The sequence below is a fragment of the Monodon monoceros genome, unplaced genomic scaffold (assembly GCF_005190385.1).
Source record: "Monodon monoceros isolate NGI ecotype Baffin Bay Population unplaced genomic scaffold, NGI_Narwhal_1 Super_Scaffold_18, whole genome shotgun sequence".
In the NCBI taxonomy this organism is placed as follows: domain Eukaryota; kingdom Metazoa; phylum Chordata; class Mammalia; order Artiodactyla; family Monodontidae; genus Monodon; species Monodon monoceros.
Window position 1 is genome coordinate 137632765 of NW_021703774.1, and position 22095 is coordinate 137654859.

At 39.8% G+C, this 22095-nt stretch overlaps 1 protein-coding gene across 3 annotated transcripts in view; it reads right to left on the reverse strand.

The window, feature by feature from the left end:
- ZFYVE9 (zinc finger FYVE-type containing 9) overlaps positions 1 to 22095 on the reverse strand; it is a 185176-nt gene that overhangs the window by 1041 nt on the left and 162040 nt on the right. For all 3 annotated transcript variants that reach the window (XM_029227521.1, XM_029227518.1, XM_029227520.1), the window contains 5 exons: positions 12342 to 12492; positions 10176 to 10256; positions 6846 to 7008; positions 3260 to 3365; positions 1009 to 1185 (listed from right to left, as the gene is read on the reverse strand). In XM_029227521.1, the coding sequence (XP_029083354.1) occupies positions 1009 to 1185; positions 3260 to 3365; positions 6846 to 7008; positions 10176 to 10256; positions 12342 to 12492 (678 nt within the window). The remainder of the gene's footprint in view (positions 1 to 1008; positions 1186 to 3259; positions 3366 to 6845; positions 7009 to 10175; positions 10257 to 12341; positions 12493 to 22095) is intronic.

The following is a 22095-nucleotide window of genomic DNA, read 5'->3' on the forward strand; positions in this document are numbered from 1 at the left end:
ACCTACAAACACAGGAATTCAAGGATGAATGTAAACGGGGCCCCTGCCCTCGACAGCCCTACACATTTAGCAGAAAAATGCTTGTTCTTAAATTGTTCTATGTGCGGTAATTCTCCAGCCGGATTTTCAGTACCATTTGAGAGAGAACCGTAATCCCTCATTTGTATTACCTTGACATGCTTAGGACAGCGCTGGGCAAGACCTTTAGTAGAAAATAACTATATCTGTTGACTGATGACTAGTCAGGAAATGCAGCCAAACACATAACCTTTCACATTTTCCCTGATAATGACATAACTCTGCATCAAAGCAGGAACACTGGGACATGTCACATGGATCTAAAATCCAAAAGAAATGTAGGGAGATTAGAGTGCTAGGCCACAGGAGAGAGACACTGGGAAAGGAAGTGGGGGCAGGGTGCACTAAGACTGGATTGTGACTACAAACAGCATACAAAAAGGTTAATAAGTAAGACAGGGAGGGAAGCCCGGCCACAGGAGACCTGAACTGACAGGAAACCCAATGGGGAAATAGTTCAAGTCCTAGCCACTAACTAGCTTGGAAATGTTGCCAGTAAGGGGTGGGAGCTGCAGAGGCCAGTCGGCAGAAGTCTTCTGTAGTTTAAGAAAATGACAGGATATGGGACAGCTTAGGACCTGCTCTCTAAAGGAGGCAGAATGATTCCCAAAGGGCGGGGCTGGGGAGTCAAAGGCTGGCCCTGATGTCATTCACACCGGAGGTGGCCGGTCCTCACACACACTTCTTAGCCCACACTAAAAAGAAAAGTCCTTGCAAGAATTCAGGGGAGGAAGCCAGAGAGTTCCAATGGTTCAGAGAGTCTGACCAAGCAGCACATCCAGCTGTATTACCAACAGAGGGAAGACTAAATACTATATCTGGTCAGGCCCAAGGTCCAGAGACTTATACTCTCTGGGTTGCAGCAGGAAAACTCACATGTCAGAAAACAGACACTGCCCAAGGCCCGCTCCAAAGGCTGAGACTCTTTACCTGATCTGAGTCAAGTGTCACACGTAGTCCCAGTTTAGTCATTCCATCTTCCTTCAGAAGCTTCAGGTGGGGACACAGAGCAAGACAAAAAGCCTTGGCAACATGCTCGGTCAGTCGGCTGTGATCTGCGGGATCACTCAGGCAACTGTGCTGGTCATCATTTTCTAGGAAGAACACCTGGTCCCCAAACAAAAGAGACTTTTAAACTTGTGCCTAGGAGATGTAGGAAGAAATGAGTACACCAACTCACGTGTATGAGCAACCTGATTCCCTAAGATGTGCAGGAAGACCTCGGACACCACGAGGTCCTTGGGCCAAGAAAAGTAGGGCATTGACATCTTACATCTAAGAGACAGCCTCTGCCTCCCACAGTCTCTGCATCCACAAAATGGTAGCTGCTATCTGCCTATCTACCTGAAAGCCATGGCCATGGTCATAATGGTATGTTCTACGCAGAACCGGGAATGGCTTACATTTTGCACTGTAAACTTGTAAAAGGAATCTCTAATATATGGACAACTTTCTAAGAGAACGGACCTTATAGATCATGTCACCCAACACCTTCATATTACTAATTACTCATAGAAGGGAGGTGACTTGCTCAGGGCCTAGACCAGAATCTGCCTCTTATCACAGACAGTTTTCCCCACCATATGGCTCTGCCACTGCTGAGGCCAGAGCTGTGTCAGTGTCCTTGAACTGAGCACTGCACTGGGCGCAAGCAGAAGCATAGCAGATTTGGAACTGAGACTTGAGTCCTAGTCACATAGAGGAGGGTCATGAGCAAGTCCTTTAGCTTCTTAATGCCCGGTTTGCCTCTGTAAAATGGGAAGCACCTATTCTCTCTGGTTATTATAAAAATTAAATGATATAAAAGCAAAACGTAAAAGATACAGATACGTAAATACACAATGCTTCTATATACCACGCCCTAGCTTACTGCTCAAGCAGTGGCTTATACTAAGAATACTGCAAAGGGGCCACTCTGAAGCCCTACGCCCGATGCACTAGTGAGAATGGCAGCATGAAATGATGGAAGGAGCTCTGGAGTGGGACTCAGGAGACTTCTGGCCCTGGCTCTGCCAGCAACCAGCATTAGGCAAGTCACAAGTCACCCGGCCTCTCTGAGACTGTTTACTCATTATGTAATTTCTCATTTCTCATCTCCCTACCTCAGTGGGTTACTAGGGAGCAAAAAGGAGGAAACACAGGTCAAACTACTTTGTAAGCAACAAAGACATTTACATGTTCCAGACCCTGCACTACTCAAAATATATCAAAGGGATGATCATTACAAAGCAAGCAGATAAAACCACTCAGCCACATATGAAAACACCAAGCATGGTATGAAAGATAAGTCACTTGGAACAACAGCTCAAGAACTGAAGAACCTCTAGTCTATGTGTTGTCAGGAACCAGCTAGTAAACTTGGGTAAGGCATTTAACCTCCCTTGGCCTCAGTTACCCTGTGTGTAAAATGGAAAAGGTAGAAGTCAAAGAACTTCTTAGATTTAAAAAAAAAAATAAGATTTTTAAAGCTGCCAGAAATCCTAGAGATCTTATAATCTAATACTTTATTTTATAGACAAATATAAATGAAGTTCAAGAGAAGTTGAGACATAGGACCTACCTGTTTACTCTCAGAAAATAAACTTTCTAATTTGTCTGATTTGTCTGACATGTACACATATACAGGGTTTCTGCCCTGTCCTCTCATTCCCATGTTAGCCTCTAACACAGCTTTCACGTTAAGGAACAATACAGTGGAAAAGAGCTTAGGAGTTGGCCAGATCTGGGTTTGAATCAGGACTCAGCCATTACTTAGTCACCATGTAATCTTGGACAAGTTAGTTTCTGCGCTTTAGTTTTCTTATTGGTGAGATAAGTCTATTTTTTAAAGACTGTGTTATCCAAGACAGTTATAACTGCAGCATAACCAGCCCAGCTTTCTGAAGAATCCAGCAAAGATGGTGTGCACCCTTCAGAGATACACCCTTCTTGAGTTCCAATGTGAACAAATCTCTAAAAACTAGTTCATCGGGAGGAGATGTCTGACTGCTGCAGGCCGCACTTTGTGCATTTCTTCCTAGTGAGCTAAGACAGACCAGAGAGAATTGGAGTATAGAAGGTAAACAGAGAGATTTTATTTATTTATTTTTCTTATCCTCCAGAATCAGCCCAGAATGTGTCTCTGGGCCGAGCAAAAGTTGTCTTCAAAGGAGGTCAAGGATGCCAAGTTTCATTTCCTTACCTCTGTCCATCTGATGACTTTTCCATTTGCTTTATACTCTGATCCATGGAATATCTTCACACTTGTTATAGACTCCATGGACTTCCCATCTATGGGACTTATGACACTAAAACAGAGACAAAAGGAAAGAGATGGAAGCAGCTCAAAGTTAGAAGAACCACTTCTCTTGTCAAGTCTTTTTACTAATTACACTGGGTGCCTTGCTGAACACGTGTGTAAAACATCATAAAAGAAGAAGCCACTGCACAAAAATGTACATGAACAGAGCTCTCAGGGAAGGGCCTATGCACTGAAATAATTCAGGGAACACACATATGACAAAGGAGTCCTGATTCCAGGAGCTGGTTATTTAATGTAAAGAAACTGTTTACTCAAGCCTGCTCTCTTCCTCCAGTATTCCTCCCTTCAGTGACTGCACAGCCCCACCCGATGCTGCTCTCCCCTGGCTTTGCCACAGCACTCCGCTCCTGACTGTGACAACACTCATCACATCATACTCTCCAGACGTCTGCGTATTTGCCTCACAAATGAACTTCCGAAAGGGAGGGTATACGATATACTCACCTCTGTGTGCTACATTTCCAGGTCTGACACACTGCTTGGAATGTAGGCGGTTAATAAGTATTTATTGATTAAAGGAATTATTTGACCAAGTATGTTAATTATGACAGTGCTGGTGTGAACTGATGAACATGTATCTATATTATCTATCACAACAAACTCCCTTCAGTGCTACATTATCACTTCTAGATTCCTGAATAGAAAGGCCACATTTTATGGTCGTGCCCTCTCCAAAATATAGCAAGTATAAATATGTGGAGATACATACTCATTCCAATGAGGATTCCAAATAATTGTCGCAAAGATTCCAAACTTTTCCTAACAATTTTCAAACCTATTTATGTTTTTGAATCTCTATGTACAAAAGGTCAAATTTAACCTAAATTGGGATTCGCTTCATTTGACTGAATTAAAATTATTTAACCATTGTTAAGTTTAACTTCTAACTCATCAGAGAATGTCAAAAATAGAGCAGCCTCAGTTGATTAACACTCTTTTGAGAAAGGCTACCCTGACACAGTGGAACAAGCTAGAAAACATTCAGTCTACACACTACAAACTAAACTCCTGGGTTCAAGAGTCTTCCCTGACTAGTTCTTGTCCTTTTTTCTAAGATGCTGCCACTGGCACGTGTTGTAGGAAAGGGCAACCTACTTGTTGTTAGCTACCAATCCCTTAAGGCATCAGATTTTCAGTTTATCAACTTTTTTGTCCTAATAACCATGGAATTTGTTGTGACAGATAATATAGACACTTGTTCATCAGTTCACACCATCAACCTAATAACCAAATATAATAGAGAATTAAACACAAATTGATTTTGAAATTTTCCAGGAAGTATGGGAAGATAAAGGGTTATTTATAAAGTAGGCAAACACACTCATTGATTTAGAAATTGCTTCCTTTTGTTCAATAACAAAGGTTTTAAAACCATTTTTTAAAAAATCTTGTTGTAAATGCCCTCTACCTGCCTTTGCTTCTGCTAGTCCCTCAGACTGGAATGCCCACTCTGCCACAGCTATGCAGCAAATGTCTACTCATCTTACCAGACTCAGCTCAAGCAGCAGCCATTCCTCTAGGAAGTCATTCCCGAATACTGCCTGACCACCTCTACCAAGTTCCTCATTTCTTTTTTATCTTCACTGTCTCCTATAGAGTTTTCTATGAGCGTCTTCCGAACTTTGGTGGACTTATTTATAACTATCTTCAAAACCAGAGTAAGTCACCTGTCAGCAAGGACCACGTGGACTTCATTTTTGTATTTTCAGAAGCCCACACATAGTTATTGTCTGAAGGATGAATGGGAGAAAGCTTAATACAATGAAGTATGGCATATTTATTCAATTAATCAGTTTTTTAAAGAACCTACTTGGGGGACTTCCCTGGTGACGCAGTGGTTGGGAATCCGCCTGCCAATACAGGGAACACGGGTTCGAGCCCTGGTCTGGGAAGATCCCACATGCCACGGAGCTACTAAGCCTGCGCTCTAGAGCCTGCAAGCCACAACTGTTGAGCCCGAGTGCCACAACTACTGAAGCCTGCGCCTAGAGCCCATGCTCCGCAAGAAGAGAAGCCACTGCAATGAAAAGCCCGCACATGGCAGCGAAGAGCGGCCCCTGCTCTCCACAACTAAAGAAAGCCTGCACGCAGCAACGAAGACCCAAACGCAGCCAAAAATAAATAAATAATTTTTTTAAAAAAGAACTGCTTGGTGCTGGACAGTGTTTTAGGTGCTGGTGACACAGAAGTAAATAAACCAGCAAAAATTTCTGCCCTCATGGAGCTTACATCCCAGGTGCAATATAATAAAATAAATAAAAATATATGTTAGAGAGTTATAGGTGCTCTTAAATATAATTCAGGGGAGGGAAGAAATGTGTATGAGAGGCTTATAATGTAGTAGGCTGGCCAGGGAAGGCCTTATTGAGAAAGTGACATTTTAGAAAAAACTTGAAGCAGGGAGGGAGCAACTCGTGGCTATACAGGAACAGGGTATAAGTTGAGAAAACAGAAGGTACAAAGGTCTGAGGGCAGAAGCACAGCTGATGTATTTGAGCAAGAGGCTAGGTGTTGCTTCTGAGAAGTGGGCGGAGGGTGGCTATATAGGAACAGGGTATAAGTTGAGAAAACAGAAGGTACAAAGGTCTGAGGGCAGAAGCACAGCTGATGTATTCGTGCAAGAAGCCAGGTGTTGCTTCTGAGAAGTGGGCGGAGGGATTGTGTAAGGCCTTGTATGTCGTAAAAGACTTTGGCTTTTACCCTGAATGACACTGGAAGCCAGTGGTGGGTTTTGAGCAAAGAAGTGACAATGCTCTGGCTGCTGTACTGGAAATTGATTAGGCTGGGGGGAAGGAGGAGGCCAAGACTAGAAACAATGAAACCAATTAGGAGGCGACTGCAATAATGCAGACCAAATGATGGCAGCAGGGGTAGTGAGAAGTAGTACAATTCTGGAAATATTTTAAAGTAAAGCTAACAGGATTTACTATTGGACTAGGTGGTAGGGTGTGAGACAAAAGCATCAAAGATGACTCCAAGGTTTGGGCTTAAACCATCAGAATAGAGTTGCCATGTACTAGAGAAGAGTATAGGATTTGAAGCCCAAGGAGGTGGTTTTCAGTCCTAGCCCTGCCACTTCCTAGCTTTATGGAGTCATTTATCCTTTTGGTGTTTATTTACTCACCTGTAATACAGAAATAACAATACTAGTTGTTAAATGAAACAAAATTAGCAAAAGTGTTTTGTAAACCAAAAAAGGCTTAGGTTTTACTATTATCTCAAAAACTTTAAAGGGATTGTTTTGTTTCATCAACTCCTTCCCTCCTCCTCCCTTCAAAAATATGCACAGAAACTCCTTCAGAAATTAAGCCAAGAAACCAGAAATTTAAAATTCCATGTTATGATACAAAGCAGTCCTTTCTTCTTAGGCAGGGCTTTCAGTAAAGTTATAAAACACCAGTATAGACCAAACCCAGAGCCTAGCCCATAACGAAATGCCACAAGGGGGGAAGGTCGACGCATTTACCCCTTGTTGACATTCTTGTCGTCATCCACCCACTGGATGTGGATGTGCTCCTGGGGATCCTCAGCATCTGCCTTGCCACAGGTGACGGTGAAGTCCTTCATCTCCCGCAGCGCCTGCCTCAGGGCATCCATGTTCTCTGCAGTGATCTGGACCATAACGCCATCTGAGAATCAGCACCAAGACAATACAGATGGAAACAATGCAAAGCCAGGTAGAAGGGCAGGTGAAACCCTGTACCTGGCATCTAGCAAATCCCTCTAGGATTAAATGTAAAACTCTGTTCTGTTTTCTGAAGCTGACAGATACAAAGAGGTTTTGTTCTTTGAGCTGAACCTCTTACTCATTGAAAGTGTTATGAGGAGCAAATGCCAAGATGGATGGATTCTGCTTCAAACACTTGCCTGTTGATTTCACTTCAGGCACAACAAAGTTTGTCCTGAGACTGCTCAAAGGGAAAACTTACACATGGTCACGTCCCTCTTTTGGACACACAGAGGATTTTGTTCGTATTTCCACTGATGCATCTATCACGCTCTGATCATATTTATTCGTTTGCATCTCTCGCCTTACTATGACTGCATACAGTGAAAGCCAGTAAGTGTTTGTTAAATAAATCACTGAATAAACAACAGCAGTGGGATGGGGAATAAATCCATTTATTGACTAGCAATAAGGCAAACCTACCACATGTGTTTTATATGGGCTACCATGTAGCCAACAGATGATAACTATTTTGGGGCTGCTACCTACCTGAGTCAAAGGCAAATACTGAAATTGAGGGAGAAAGTTGTCACATGCTGAGCAATTACCCTGCTTCGTTGACACAAAATTTTCTCAGCTAATTTCTAAAGAGCTTCAATAAAAATTTCATAAATAGGCAGCTAATTACTCTACTGACACACACACACACACACACACAATGAAGTGTAAGGCCTAAGAAATTCCCAACCCAAAGACATAAATATAACTTTTAAATACATTGCTTTGCATTTGTAAGAATCTGTGTCAGTTCAATTTATCATTTTGACAACATTGAAGGGGTGCTTTTTAATCACCTTGTAAAGACACAATTTCAAAGGAAGTCAATATTTGATCACATAGGCATTAATTAGTCATTTAAGACCAAAGAACTGCTTAGCTCCTAGATTTCTTAATTTCTTAATAGAGTGTTTCTGCTATGTAGTATAATAGCATACTTTGCTCTTCACTTGCTGTTTTATTAAGTTTACCAATAGAGGAGATCAAAGTCAGTAAGATTATCTATGTATTTCAGTTAACACAATGGAATCTACCCTCAGGAAAAACTGCCCTTAGGGTGCTGGAGTGAGCTACTGTGGAAATGAAAACCTGTCATTGTGTGTGCAGACTATATTTTCCAAAGATGACCACTATATGTCCCGTCTCACATGCTTTTCTACAATGCTACCTTTCCATTTCCCCATCAAGAAATGGAGTCTAACTTCTCTCCCTTTGAGCAGGCTTATGACCACTTCCAACACTAGAGGATGGTGGAAATGACACTGTGTGACTTTCAAGGCTGGGTCATAAAAACCAGTGTGGCTGCTGCCTTGTGCTGGAGCACTTGTGCTTGGGTGTTCTGAGCCACCATGTAATAAGTCCAACTACCCCAAGGCTGCATGCTGAGGAGTCCGATGATAAGGACTCTGGTCATTACTCCTAGTCTTTAAATCATCCCAGCACAGGCCCCAGACTTGTGAGTCAAAAAACTTTCAGATAATTCTAGCTCCCGGCCATCAAGTAACCACCAACCTTCAAGCTATCCCAACTGAGGCCCCAGACATCACTGAGCAGGGTCAAGCCAACCCTGCATTGCCCTGTCAAGGGCAGACCCAGAGGAATCAGTGAGCATGATAAAATAGTTGTTTTGAGCCATTAAATTCTGGTTTAATTTGTTATACAACAAGAGTAAACTAGATCCAAAAAAAGTGAAGAATAGTTGACAAAGAAAATAAATATCCTGTGATAAACCATAATGGAAAAGAATATGAAAAAGAACGTGTGTGTGTGTGTGTGTGTGTGTGTGTGTGTGTGTATTATATCTGAATCACTTTGCTGTACAGCAGAAATTAATACATTATAAATCAACTAAACTTCAATAAAATAAATTACAAAAATCAATTAAAGAAAATAACCAATATGCTCATTAGCCTTTCATTAAATTTCACTTAATTAACTTTTCACGTCAATTATAGCAAACCAGCAGCAGATGAATCCCATTCTGTACACCAAATGGTGATTGCAGCATTCTTGTGGGTAATTGGGGCTGAACTTCATCTACATATTTACAGATTCACACCCAGTGATATATCTGAATTCAGACTATGACCCTTTGGGTACCTTATTCCAGAGCTCTGAAAAGCCATCTCTTAACTTTTATGTCGGTGCCCCATGATATCTCTACCACTTACTCCCTTCTTTGGAGAGCTAGGCAAACTTATGACCGTTTTAATTAGCTGTAGAGTGAGATGCTATTGAATAAATAATAGGAGTCAGAAGTCTATGGCAGGACTTCCCTGGTGGTGCAGTGGTTGGGAGTCTGCCTGCCAATGCAGGAGACATGGGTTCGAGCCCTGGTTTGGGAAGATACCACATGCCACGGAGCAACTAAGCCCTGTGCCACAACTACTGAGCCTGTGCTCTAGAGCCCACGAGCCACAACTACTTAGGCCATGTGCCACAACAACTGAAGCCCATGTGCCTAGAGCCTGTGCTCCGCAACAAGAGAAGCCACTGCGATGAGAAGCCCGCGCACCGCAAGGAAGAGTAGCCCCTGCTCGCCACAACTAGAGAAAGCCCACGTGCAGCAACGAAGACCCAATGCAATAAATAAATAAATAAATACACACATACATACATACATACATTTATTAAAAAAAAGAAAGTATTCAGATTAATTCATTTGTTTAGAACTGACAGGTAGCACAGATGAGACTAGCTGGAATTAGACGTCAATCGAAAAAAGAAAAAAAATGTCTACGGCAAAAGTGTCAAGGCTTCCTTTTTTTTGTTTTGTTTTGTTTTGTTTTGTTTTTTGCGGTATGCAGGCCCCTCACCGCTGCGGCCCCTTCCGCTGCGGAGCACAGGCTCCGGACACGCAGGTCCAGAGGCCATGGCCCATGGGCCCAGCCGCTCCGTGGCATGTGGGATCCTCCCGGACTGGGGCACGAACCCACGTCCCCTGCATCAGCAGGCAGACTCCCAACCACTGCGCCACCAGGGAAGCCCAAGCCTTCCTTTAATGTCCCTTGTTTTTCAGTTGTACAGTTAGGACTGAACTAATGTACATGCAGTAAATAACTCATTCTTTACCTTCCACAATACTGGACTTGGCAAGATATCCTGAAGAGGATTTCAGAGCGCCACTGAACACAAAGAAACTGGCACCAGTCACTAAAATAGCAATAGAAATAGCTTAGTGAAGAAAGACTCTGAGTTGGAGGGGTTGAAAATAATAATGAAATATTTGGTAGTTGGGGACTCCAACCATCATCATACAGAAAACAAAAAACACCGACTCTATACACCACAATACACAAGTAACCAATAATTCAAATACTAATGATAGCTTAGAGAATGAGGTTTTAAGATATACTCTTCCATTCTGTTTTGTGCTTCCTTCAAGAAGCAAAGAAATCTTAGTGGTCATGACTAGGGCTTGGTCTGCAGCTTGTTTTTGTAAACAAAATTTTATTTGAACACAGCCATATCCATTCATTTACATATTGTCTATGGCTGTTTTTGAAGTATGATGCCAGAGTGTTGGCGACAAAGACCACAGGCCTGCAAAGCCTAACATATTTATCATATTCACAGGAAAAGTTTGCTGACCCCTGATCTAATTCATTGCTTTTTTTAGATCAAACATATTTTGAATATGGAGATATGGTTGCCAACTATTTTATTTACCAAGTGGAGCTATTAAAAAAACAAACACCTATTTAAAAGACAAACACCTCTTCATGAAAAAAAGGATATTTAATTACATTTAGCTTTATGAAAACTGCACTACACTTTTTATTTCTCCACATCTTAAACTGGACTGAGCTATTCCACCTTCCTACCCATTGGCCCTACAGTATCTCTAATGGGTAGGTGATCCAGCCTTTGTCAGAGACTCCTAGTGACAGGGAGCCCACAAAGCACAAGGCAACCATTTCTATTTCTGGATAGCTCTCAGTGTTACAGAGTGTGCTCTCAAATTGAGCCCAAATCTAGATCCTTGTAGCTTTCACCCACTGGTGCTGGTTTTGGTCTTTTGTAGCTATAGAGAGTAAGTTGAATATTGTTTCCACATAATAGAAAGCCTTAAAAATAGAGATAGCTATTTTTCACTCTCTTTCAATCTGTACTTTTCCAGGTTAAACATTTATACTTTATTCAAGAGGTCTTCCTTTGACCTAGTTTCTAAACATCTCACAAGCCTTGAATCATCCTCTAAAGACCTTCTAGTTTTATCACCAATTATGTTAATGATATCCAGAACTTATTCAAATATTATAGATATGATTTGACTAATAGGGAGCATAATGGATTTATCACCAACCTATTTTAGATAGTATATTTGAATATACATGTGCTCAGTACCTTTTACACCTTTACTAAACAACTGATTTAAAAAATAAACTGAAGACAATGACCTACAGTATGTCTACTAGAGAAGTATTTCATAAAGCATACTAAAGAAAGCTAGTTTTAGGAGATGTTCTGAGGGAAAAAAAGATTCATGGTCAAATAAATTTGGGAAGGTCTAGGCACTATCCTGCTTTTGTAAAATCACAATACACATCAGTTTGTTAAAGGCTCTGAAAAGTCCTGCAGTAAAGAAATCTGCTTAAACTTGTTTAACATAGGATTTCTCAGTCTAATATAATAAGCTAAACTTTTATTTATTTATGTGAATATTTTAAAAAACCATAGAAGCTGATAAGACACTTTAGGAAATGGCACATTGAGCAATGCTTCTTAAATCCTCATGTGTATTTGAATAACACAGCAATTGTGTTAAAACACAAATTCTGACTTAGCAGAAATGGGGTATGGAGTCTTCATCTCTAACAATCTTCTAAGTGATGAGACCACATTCTGAGTACCACCGAATCTGGAAGGCTTCCTTCAGAATCCTGTCAACCTATTAATTTAATTAACATTTTTTGGGTATGGTCATTCAAAAAGCTCTAAATCCACCTAAGCATATTCTCACCATGGGGCCTAGTCTTCTACCTTCAAATATCAATGCTGGCTCTGTCAGTATCCTGAGGCAGTATTTTCAAGATGCTCCCCTCAATAACAGAGATCCCATTTGCAACTCTAAGTCTGGGTAGTCAACATACTCCTAAAGAATAAGCTTGGAAAGGTTAATTTAATCAAACTGTGGTCACCTATTCTGACAGTGAGTGTTATGGGGCTGACATATCCAACTGTCCAGTTCCAGTACACTCTTCCATTCTTATAACCTCAATCAGCTCAAACACTCACCCTTTCTGGGTTGATTGTGAATACTGATAGCCTGGGTCTGATAGTTGCCGTCATCATTCTGGACACACACGAGATGAGAGTCTGCCTTCTCATTGAAGCAGGCACCTCCTGCCAGGACATGCTCATTGGACTTGTTCATGGCTTTCATCATCTACAATCAAAGAAAGGCTAACTTTCTTATTCTGCCAAGAACGGGCATTTTTTGGTGTGTCTGACATAGCACCACTCCACAACTTCTCAAAGACAAAAGAGAATATTATTTAATTAAAGTGACAAAGGAGCTACCAAATAATGAAAACAAAGTGAAAAATCAGTCACTATTAATAAAAATTCACATACTTGTTGAATTCTCTCTATAGTTTATAGGTGATTTATATTACAACCCAAACACATGACATTTTGCATTCATCTTCTGTCTTTTTATTGCTGCACTAAACGCAAGTAACTAAAATTAGTTTAGCTAATTACAATAGTTTCTCCTATCCACTGGATTCTCTGAGAATATATATACACTGAAATTCTAAGTCAAAAGAATGTCCCATATTTAAGTCTATCTTGCCTTCTTTTTCTACATCCATACAAAGGAGTGCTTTCCTCTACAAATATATGAACTCCATTATTTCTTAGTTTTCTTAACTTATGTTTGATATCTTCAATGAAATCACTTACTAATATTTTGCTTTGTTCTTATAAAGAGAGTTAAGGTGATAATTCTGAACCTAACCTGGAAAAACTCATCGGCCACCACTTTGTATCTAGTAAATAAATCTGAGCTTATACCATCTTGATGCTAAAATCTGGCTTCTCGTTGAAACAGGCTAATGATAATTTATTCGTTTGTTTTTATTCCCATTTTTTCCTTCATGTCATCATTTGTTCAACTTTCTAATTCAATCTTTTTAAATGGCTTTGATCTTTTGAAAGCTCTAGTTTAAAACTTTTATTTTCTTTTACTCCCCTCTTCTTACATTATAAACTGCAGTGTGAAAAACAGCAGATGACTGCTCTGATACCGTTTATATTCTTGTATCACTATACTCAAAAAAATGTATTAAAATTCACGACATAAAATTAACCATTTTAAAGTGAACAACTCAGTGGCATTTAGTACATTCACAACGTTCTTCAACCACCACTCTTATCTAGTTCCAAAACACTTCCATCATTCATTCCAAAGTAAAATCCCTCACTCATTAACCAGTTTCTTCCCATTCCCCCCTCCAACCACCAATCTGCATTCTGTCTGTATTCTGGATATTTCATATAAATGGAACCACATAATACGTGACTACTGTGTCTGGCTTATTTCACTTAGCATAATGTTTTGGGAGCTCATCCATGGTATAGCATATATCAATACTTCATTCCCTTTTATGGCTAAATAATATTTCATTGTGCATATACACCACAATTTGTTTAACCATCCATCCATGAATGTTTGGGCTATGTCGGCCTTTTGGCTATTGTGAATAGTGCTACTATGAAAATGTGTGTACATGTACTTGTTATGAGGACTTGTTTTCAATACTTCGGAATATATACTAGGGGTAGAATTACAGGGTCATATGGTAATTCTATGTTTAACTTTTTGAGGAGCTGCCAAAATGTTTTTCACAGTGGATGAACCATTTAAAATTTCCACCAACAGTGTACTAGGTTTCTAATTTCTCTGCAGCCTTGTCAACACTTGTTATTTTCCACTGTTGTTGTTGTTTTTTATAGCCATCCTAGTAGGTATGAAGGAGTACCTCATTGTGGTTTTGATTTGCCTTTCCCTAGTGACTGATGACATTAAGCATTTTTCAAGTGCTTGTTGGCCATTTGTATATCTTCTTTGGAGAAATGTCTCTTCAAGTCCTTTGCTCGTTTTTAAATTGGATTGTTTGTCTTTTGTGTTGAGTTATAAGAGTTCTTTACATATTCTAGATCTAGAGACCAGATCCTTATCAGATATATAGATTGCAAATATTTTCTCCCACTGTATTGGTTGTCTTTTCACTTTCTTGTTAATGTCCTTGGATGCACAAAAGGTTTTAATTTTTATTAAGTCCAATTTATGTATTTTTTTCTTTTTTTGCTTGTGCTTTTGGTGTCATATCTAAAAATCCACTGCCAAATCAAAGGTCATGAAAACTTACCCTCATGTTTTTTTCTAAGAGCTTTATGGATTTAGCTCTTATATTTAGGTCATTGATCCATTTTGAGTTAAACTTCGTTCATGGTTTGAAGTAAGGGTACAACTTAATTCTTTTTATATGTGGATATTCAGTTGTCCTAGTACCATTTGTTGAAGACTATTCTTTCACCATTAAATAGTCTTGGCATGCTTGTCAAAATCAACTGGACATAAATGTGTGAATTTATTTCTGGGACCTTAATTCTACTCCATGCCAATACCACACTATTTTGATTACTGTAGCCTTGCAATAAGTTTTGAAATTGGGAAGTGTGTAGGTTCCAATTTTGTTCTTTCACAAGATTATTTTGGCTTCAGAGTCCCTTGCAATTCCAAATGAATTTGAATACTGGCTTTCCATTTCTACAAAAAAAAAAGGCCACTGGAATTCTGATAGGGCTTGCACTGGATCTGTAGATCACTTTGGTAGTATTGACATATTAACAACATTAAGTCTTCCAATACATGAACATGAGATGTCTTCCCATTTATTTAGGTCTTCTTCAAGTTCTTTCAACAAGTTTTATAGTTTTCAGGTTTCAAGTCTTTTACCTCCTTGGTAAATTTATTTCTCGGTACTGTATCGATACAATTCTGAGATATCATCATCTCCTGGTTTGACTTTGTTATGTTTATAACTCTTACAAAGTTAATATTTTGATATATAGCTGTATCGTCAGAGGCATCCAAACAATAATTAAATATTCCTCTCACACTAACTTTTATCAACCCACTAAAACAAACCAGTTCTATCAGGGTTTTCCAAAGATTACTTTTAAATAAGTTTTTGCAAATAAGATAAGTCGGCTAGAAGATTCCTACTTAGGGAAGTCAATAGATAGACTAATTTAGGTTCTCATTTGCAATTTACACTTGTATCACATGAGGGAAACGGCTACAATCATATACAGCAATTCTAAAAAAATATATCCATCATTTCTTCCAAATCATTAGGCTAAAGTGGTTTCTAATTTTGTCTACATTGAACAGATTAAAAATATTTTCAGGAATTCCCTGGCAGTCCAGTGGTTAGGACTCAGCGCTCTCACTTGCAAGCCTTGGGTTCAATCCCTGGTCGGGGAACTAAGATCCTGCAAGCTGCACGGCATGGCCAAAAAAATTTTTTTAATAAATAAATATTTTTGATTCAGACATTCTGAATAAATTAGCTAGCCTCTAAGAAAATCATTTCCCTGGATGTCAATTTCAAGCCCAATGAGATTTTAAAAACTTCGTATTTTTTTAGAAATGAATGAACAGATTTTTTTCTCTTAAAACTATGTTCATTTATACCAAAAGGAGAATTTCCCAGATATTCAAAGGATCTTACTGAACATAAAATAAACTTACACTTGTTATATGATGATATAAATACTGGATTTTCCATTTTATTTGTGCCATTTCTCTGCTCTGTCAATTCAAATTCTGTAATATCTCTTGACCTATCACTATTGTCACTGCAGTTCAAGACCAATTACCTCTTTTCTGGATATAATAACAACTTTATAACTGTTTTATCTATAGTCAGTCTCTAGCAGCACTGACTCATTCCACATGTGAAATAAAATTCATAGTTTATGGCAACACAAGAAAAATTTAAACATAAAAAATTCTCTCTGCCTTTTGGCTTCCTCTCTCCCTTCTACTACTGTGCACTGTGAATCGGCATTATGCATCCACCAAACCTCCCCACTGGCAGAAATACCTGCTTAACCATGAATGCAACATTCTCCTAGCTCCAACAAGACCACTTAAAAGATAACATTGCTTCTGGATCTTGTAAGGGGGCCATTTTTTGCAGATCTGGATTGTGTAAACTGTCAGTAATATGTCATTTAGTGTACAGCACTCTGTCTCAAAAAACTTATAATGTGCATTATAATGTGCATATCATTTCTCAGAGCTTTCTGAGATGCTGTTCTGGGTTATAATCCTCAATTTGGCTCAAATAAAATTTTTCTTTTCTTTCTTAGACTGACTGTTTAATTTTTAGTCCACACAGAATGTTCCCACATTTACAAAGCACAGCTCTGATCCTATCACATCTTCCCCACCTTGTCCTCCATTCAAATCACAAGCATCCTATGCTCTAACCCCAAACCAACTTTCTTGTCTTATCTCTCTTCCTACTGTATCCTTACAAGCAGGATTACTTCCATTTTCCATCTCTGAGCTTTAGAGAGCTTTTCTTCTGAGCTTTTCTTCTCCCATATCCAAGCACCTGAAAAAGCTGACCCCAAATCAAGGCTTAGGAAAAACACCAACTCCTGCATATAGCCTTCTTTAATTCCCTATCAGATACTAATGTGACCACTGCCTTCTTTGAACTGCCATAGCACATTCTTTGCATTTCTTATATGGCATCATCCACATTCAGTCCTGGATCTGATTAATAGCAAGGATTCAAGCCAGACTGCCTATATTTCAACCCCGGCTTTGCTACTAACTAGCTGTATGTCACTGGGCAAGTTACTCGATTTCTCTGCGTCCCAATTTCTTCCTCTGTAAAATGGGATAATAAAAGTAACTATTTCATGGGAATTCCCTGGTAGTGCAGTGGTTAAGAATCTGCCTGGGGGCTTCCCTGGTGGCACAGTGATTAAGAATCTGCCTGCCAATGCAAGGGACACGGGTTCGAGCCCTGGTCCGGGAAGATCCCACATGCCGCGGAGCAACTAAGCCCGTGCACCACAACTACTGAGCCTGCGCTCTAGAGCCTGCGAGCCACAACCACTGAGCCCACATGCCACAACTACTGAAGCCCGTGAACCTAGAACCCGTGCTCCGCAACAAGAGAAGCCACTGCAATGAGAAGCCTGCACACCACAATGAAGAGTAGCCCCCACTCGCTGCAACTAGAGAAAGCCCACATGCAGCAACAAAGACCCAAAGCAGCCAAAAATAAATAAATAAATAAAAAATAAAAAAAAAAGAATCTGCCTGCCAATACAGGGGACATGGCTTCGAGCCCTGGTCTGGGAAGATCCCACATGCCACGAAGCAACTAAGCCTGTGCACCACAACTACTGAGCCTGTGTTCTAGAACCTGTGAGCCACAACTACTGAGCCTGAGCGCCTAGAGCCCATGCTCTGCAACGCGAGAAACCACCACAACGAGAAGCTCATGCACTGCAACGAAGAGTAGCCCCTGCCTGCCACAACTAGAAAAAGCCTGCACGCAGCCACGAAGACCCAAATGCAGCCAAAAATAAATACATAAAAATAAATTTTAAAAAGTAACTATTTCATGTGATGAGGACTAAACAAATTAATATTAATAAAGTGCTTAGAACAGCACCAAGAGCATAATAAGCTCGAGTGTTTGTTAAATAAAATTTGTATGCTCATCTCCTCCACACTGCTTATAAAATTGTAAAGCAACCTTCAAGTCAGCAGCAAATAATTCAATTGAGTACATCTTATGAGATAATGGGATTCAGACCTTCCTAAGAGCTCACAAATTAGTGACAATGACATACTGATAAAAGGCAGGAAGCAACTTCTGTAACCACAGTATGTGCAAAATCGATAACATCTATGAAGTGCCAACCATGAGCCAGGCACTGACCTAAATTCTATTTTGGTCTTATATCAAAAGGACCATTTTAACATACCAAGTGAAGCAGTACATAAGCTTTATTTTCCTGTGTTTCCCACCCCCAGAGTCTAACCATTCACACAACCACAAAAACCAATTAAAAAAATATAGTTCTAGGGGAATTCCCTGGTGGTTTACTGGTTAGGACTTGACGCTTTCACTGCCGGGGCCCAGGTTCGATCCCTGGTCGGAGAACTAAGATCCTGCAAGCCTCATGGTGGAAAAAAAAAAAAAAGAAAGAAACTTTAAAAAAGATGTACAAATATTAATATATTATACAAACTTAGAGGAAACAGAAATCATTACAGCTTAGAATAATCTGAAAAGGCGGGCCCCCCCCAAAAAAAGATGGGAACAGAGGAAAGAAGGAGTGATACTATCTGGAAAATGGAGAATTCTAGGAAGGTTTCCTAAAAGCTTTAACATTTGAATTGGTTTTGAAATCAGGTACAGAGGAAGAACACTTTGGATAAAGAGAAAAGCATGAGTAAAGGAAGAGAAACAGAACTGAGAAAGGAACACCGAAATGAATAACAATGGGACAGATGGAGGAATATCCTTCCCTGGAGATATTTAGGGAAGATATAAATATTTGTCCTTCCAGTTAGCTGGGGTTCACTTGTGTCTAGAACCTGGCATCTACCTTCCAGGTCTATGGGTCTACATATCATGAACCATGAACCTTCACTCATTCATGTGCCAAATACTCAATGAGCATCTAATGGGTACCAGGCACTGTGTTAGTACTTGGGTTTATTCAGTGTGAACAAACAAATCTTCCCTCATAGAACTTAGATTCTTGTGTGTAGAGGGGGAGGAAAAAAATTAAATAAATAAGTAAAATACTTTATATGTTAGACATTGATAAGTGCTATACAGAAAAATAAAGCATGAAGGAGGACTAGGAGTACTGGCTAGTGCGATTTAATATTGGATACTTAGGAGAGGTCTTACTGAAAAGTGAGGGAAAAGCCATGGGAATATGTAAGGAAGAGCCTTACAGGCATTTAGAATAGCTGGTGCAATGGCTGTGTAGTTGTAGCATGTTAGCAAGCCAGGCAGTTTCAAGGAACATTAATTAAGGACAGTGTGACTGAAAAAGGAGAGGTATAAGAAGTTAGGTTAGACAGGTAATGGTTTAAGAAGTACAAATGCTATAGAAGACTTCAGTGATAGTTCTGACTGGTATGAAAGATCTTCGAAGAATTTTGAGCAGAGGAGTGACATGATTTGACTTAGTTTTAACAGGATCACTTGGGCTGCTGTGTTGAAAATAAACTGATGGGGGAAAGGCTACCAATAAGAAGACCAGTTAGACATGAAAGGATGTTCAACATCACTAATCATTAAAGAAAAACAAAACTACAATGAGGTATCACCTCACACCAGTCAGAATGGCCATCATCAAAAAATCTACAAACAATAAACGCTGGAGAGGGTGTGGAGTAAAGGGAACCCTCTTGCACTGTTGGTGGGAATGTAAATTGATATAGCCACTATGTGGAACAGTATGGAGGTTCCTTAAAAAACTAAAAATAGAACTACCATATGACCCAGCAGTCCCCCTACTGGGCATATACCCTGAGAAAACCATAATTCAAAAAGAGTCATGTACCACAATGTTCACTGCAGCACTATTTGCAATAGCCAGGACACGGAAGCAACCTAAGTGTCCATCGACAGATGAATGGATAAAGAAGATGTGCCACATATATACAATGGAAAAAGAAACAAAATTGAATTATTTATAGTGAGGTAGATGGACCTAGAGACTGTCATACAGAGTGAAGTAAGTCAGAAAGAGAAAAACAACTACTGTATGCTAACACATATATATGGAATCTAAAACAAAAAAAAGAAAATGGTTCTGAAGAACCTAGGGGCAGGACAGGAATAAAGACACAGACATAGAGAATGTACTTGAGGACATGGGGAGGGGGAAGGGCAAGCTGGGACAAAGTGAGAGAGTGACATATATACCCTACCAAATGTAAAACAGATAGCTAGTGGGAACCAGCCACATAGCACAGGGAGATCAGCTTGGTGCTTTGTGACCACCTAGAGGGGTGGGATAAGGAGGGTGGGAGGGAGACTCCAAGAGGGAGGAGATATGGGGATATATGTATATGTATAGCTGATTCACTTTGTTATAAAGCAGAAACTAACATGCCATTGTAAATCAATTACACTCTAATAAAGATGTTTAAAAAAATGAAAAAAAAAAAGACCAGTTAGGAGACCACTACACAAATCCAAGATTAACTTAGACCAAGACTGGCCCAAGGATTGAGGGGTGGTTGGGTTCCAGATATATTTGGAAGGTAGAGCCAGAAGAATTTCCAAACAGACTGGACACAGAATACGAAAGAAGCCTTAAAGATGACTCCGAAGTTTTGAGCCTGGTAACTGGAAGGATGGCACTGCCATTAACTTAGGGAAGACTACAAGAAGAGGTTTTGAGGGAAGATCAGGAGGTCAGAATTGAACTTGCTAAGCTTGAGATGCCTACGTAAGTAGAGATGTCAAGTGGGCAAGAAGACACTCAAGTCGAGGAGTTCCCTGGTAGCCTAGTGGTTAGGATTCCAGGCTTCCACTGCCGTGGCTGGGGTTTAATCCCTGGTCAGGGAACTAAGATCCTGCAAGCCACGTGGCACAGCCGACAAAGTTAATTAATTAATTTTTTTAAAAGACCCTCAAGTCTAACAAAACAGGGAAGACAGTCAGGCTGAAGGAAGATATTTGGAAGACATCAGTATAGAGACAGTATTTAAGGCCAGGAGACTGGATAGCTCACCAAGGAAATGGATAGAGACAAATACAACTTACAGGGACTGAGCCCTTGAGTTTCTCAAAATGAGTGAAATATGGGGTCAGAAAGAGGGATGTACAGAGATAGAAATTAAATTGTGGGAGATGAGGGATGCCGAAGGAGTCCAGGGTTTCTTGTGGTGCTTGAACACAATGAGATTAGAGCTGGTAGTCTCAAAGCCAAAAGTGGCAGCAAGCTTGTAAGTGCTGGGAGATAGGGAAGGCCAGGGGTTTGGCTAGAAACAGCATTCTGAAGCCACTGTTCACCCCTATCAATGGGCATGCAGTGACACTGGAGGGAGGGGAAGACAATCTTACTCTGAACATGCAGTGTTCAGCAGTGACCTCCTGGTGCAGTCACTGGAGGGAGAGCAGCCAGGGCTCCTTCTTGGGGATCCTTATATTTTCATTTAACCTGTGGTTAAATACTGTCTTCCATGTATAACACTGGGAACAGCTATGCTAATAATCAATGGAACAGCACCTCCTTCCTCTGCACTATTTTCCAGCAGTTTTCACCAACTCCTTTCATTCTTTTGAAAAGAAGACTATCAGTTCCTCCATCCCAAGAGAAAAGAAATGTATTCCTTGAGGGCCAGAAAATAAAACATTCCTTAAGCAGATTTTAGGGCCATCTGTTTTTATTTGTGCTACAATGAACCTTTAAAATTATGCTTTTGTAACTTCACATTTCTCTGAAGAATATGTGTAGCTTTGAACTAAAATAAACCAAAACTCTGATTTTAGAATTACACAGGGAAAAGAATCTCAAGAGGCCATTCAGCCTAAATTATACAAGACGGGGATTACAAAGATATACAACTTCACAGATTCCTGCATTATATCACAACCAATATAAATTTCTCTATTTCTCTCTGGTTTTGAGTAAAGAATTAATACAATTTTGTTCCTTTTTGCTTGAAACTTTGACATGAGGTTAACTCTTTGGCTCTATTCCCCCTGTGACATGATGAAAGTTTGAATGTCCACTACATTTTTTGAAAATTTTTGTTATTTTTTAGTTATATTTAAAATAATTGGCAAAATGTACATATTTAAAGTGTACAATCTGATGAATTTTGGTATGTGTATATACCCATATAAACAGCACTTGAAATCACTCTACTCTGTTCCACCAATCTAGAAATACATATTATACCAAAACCATACTG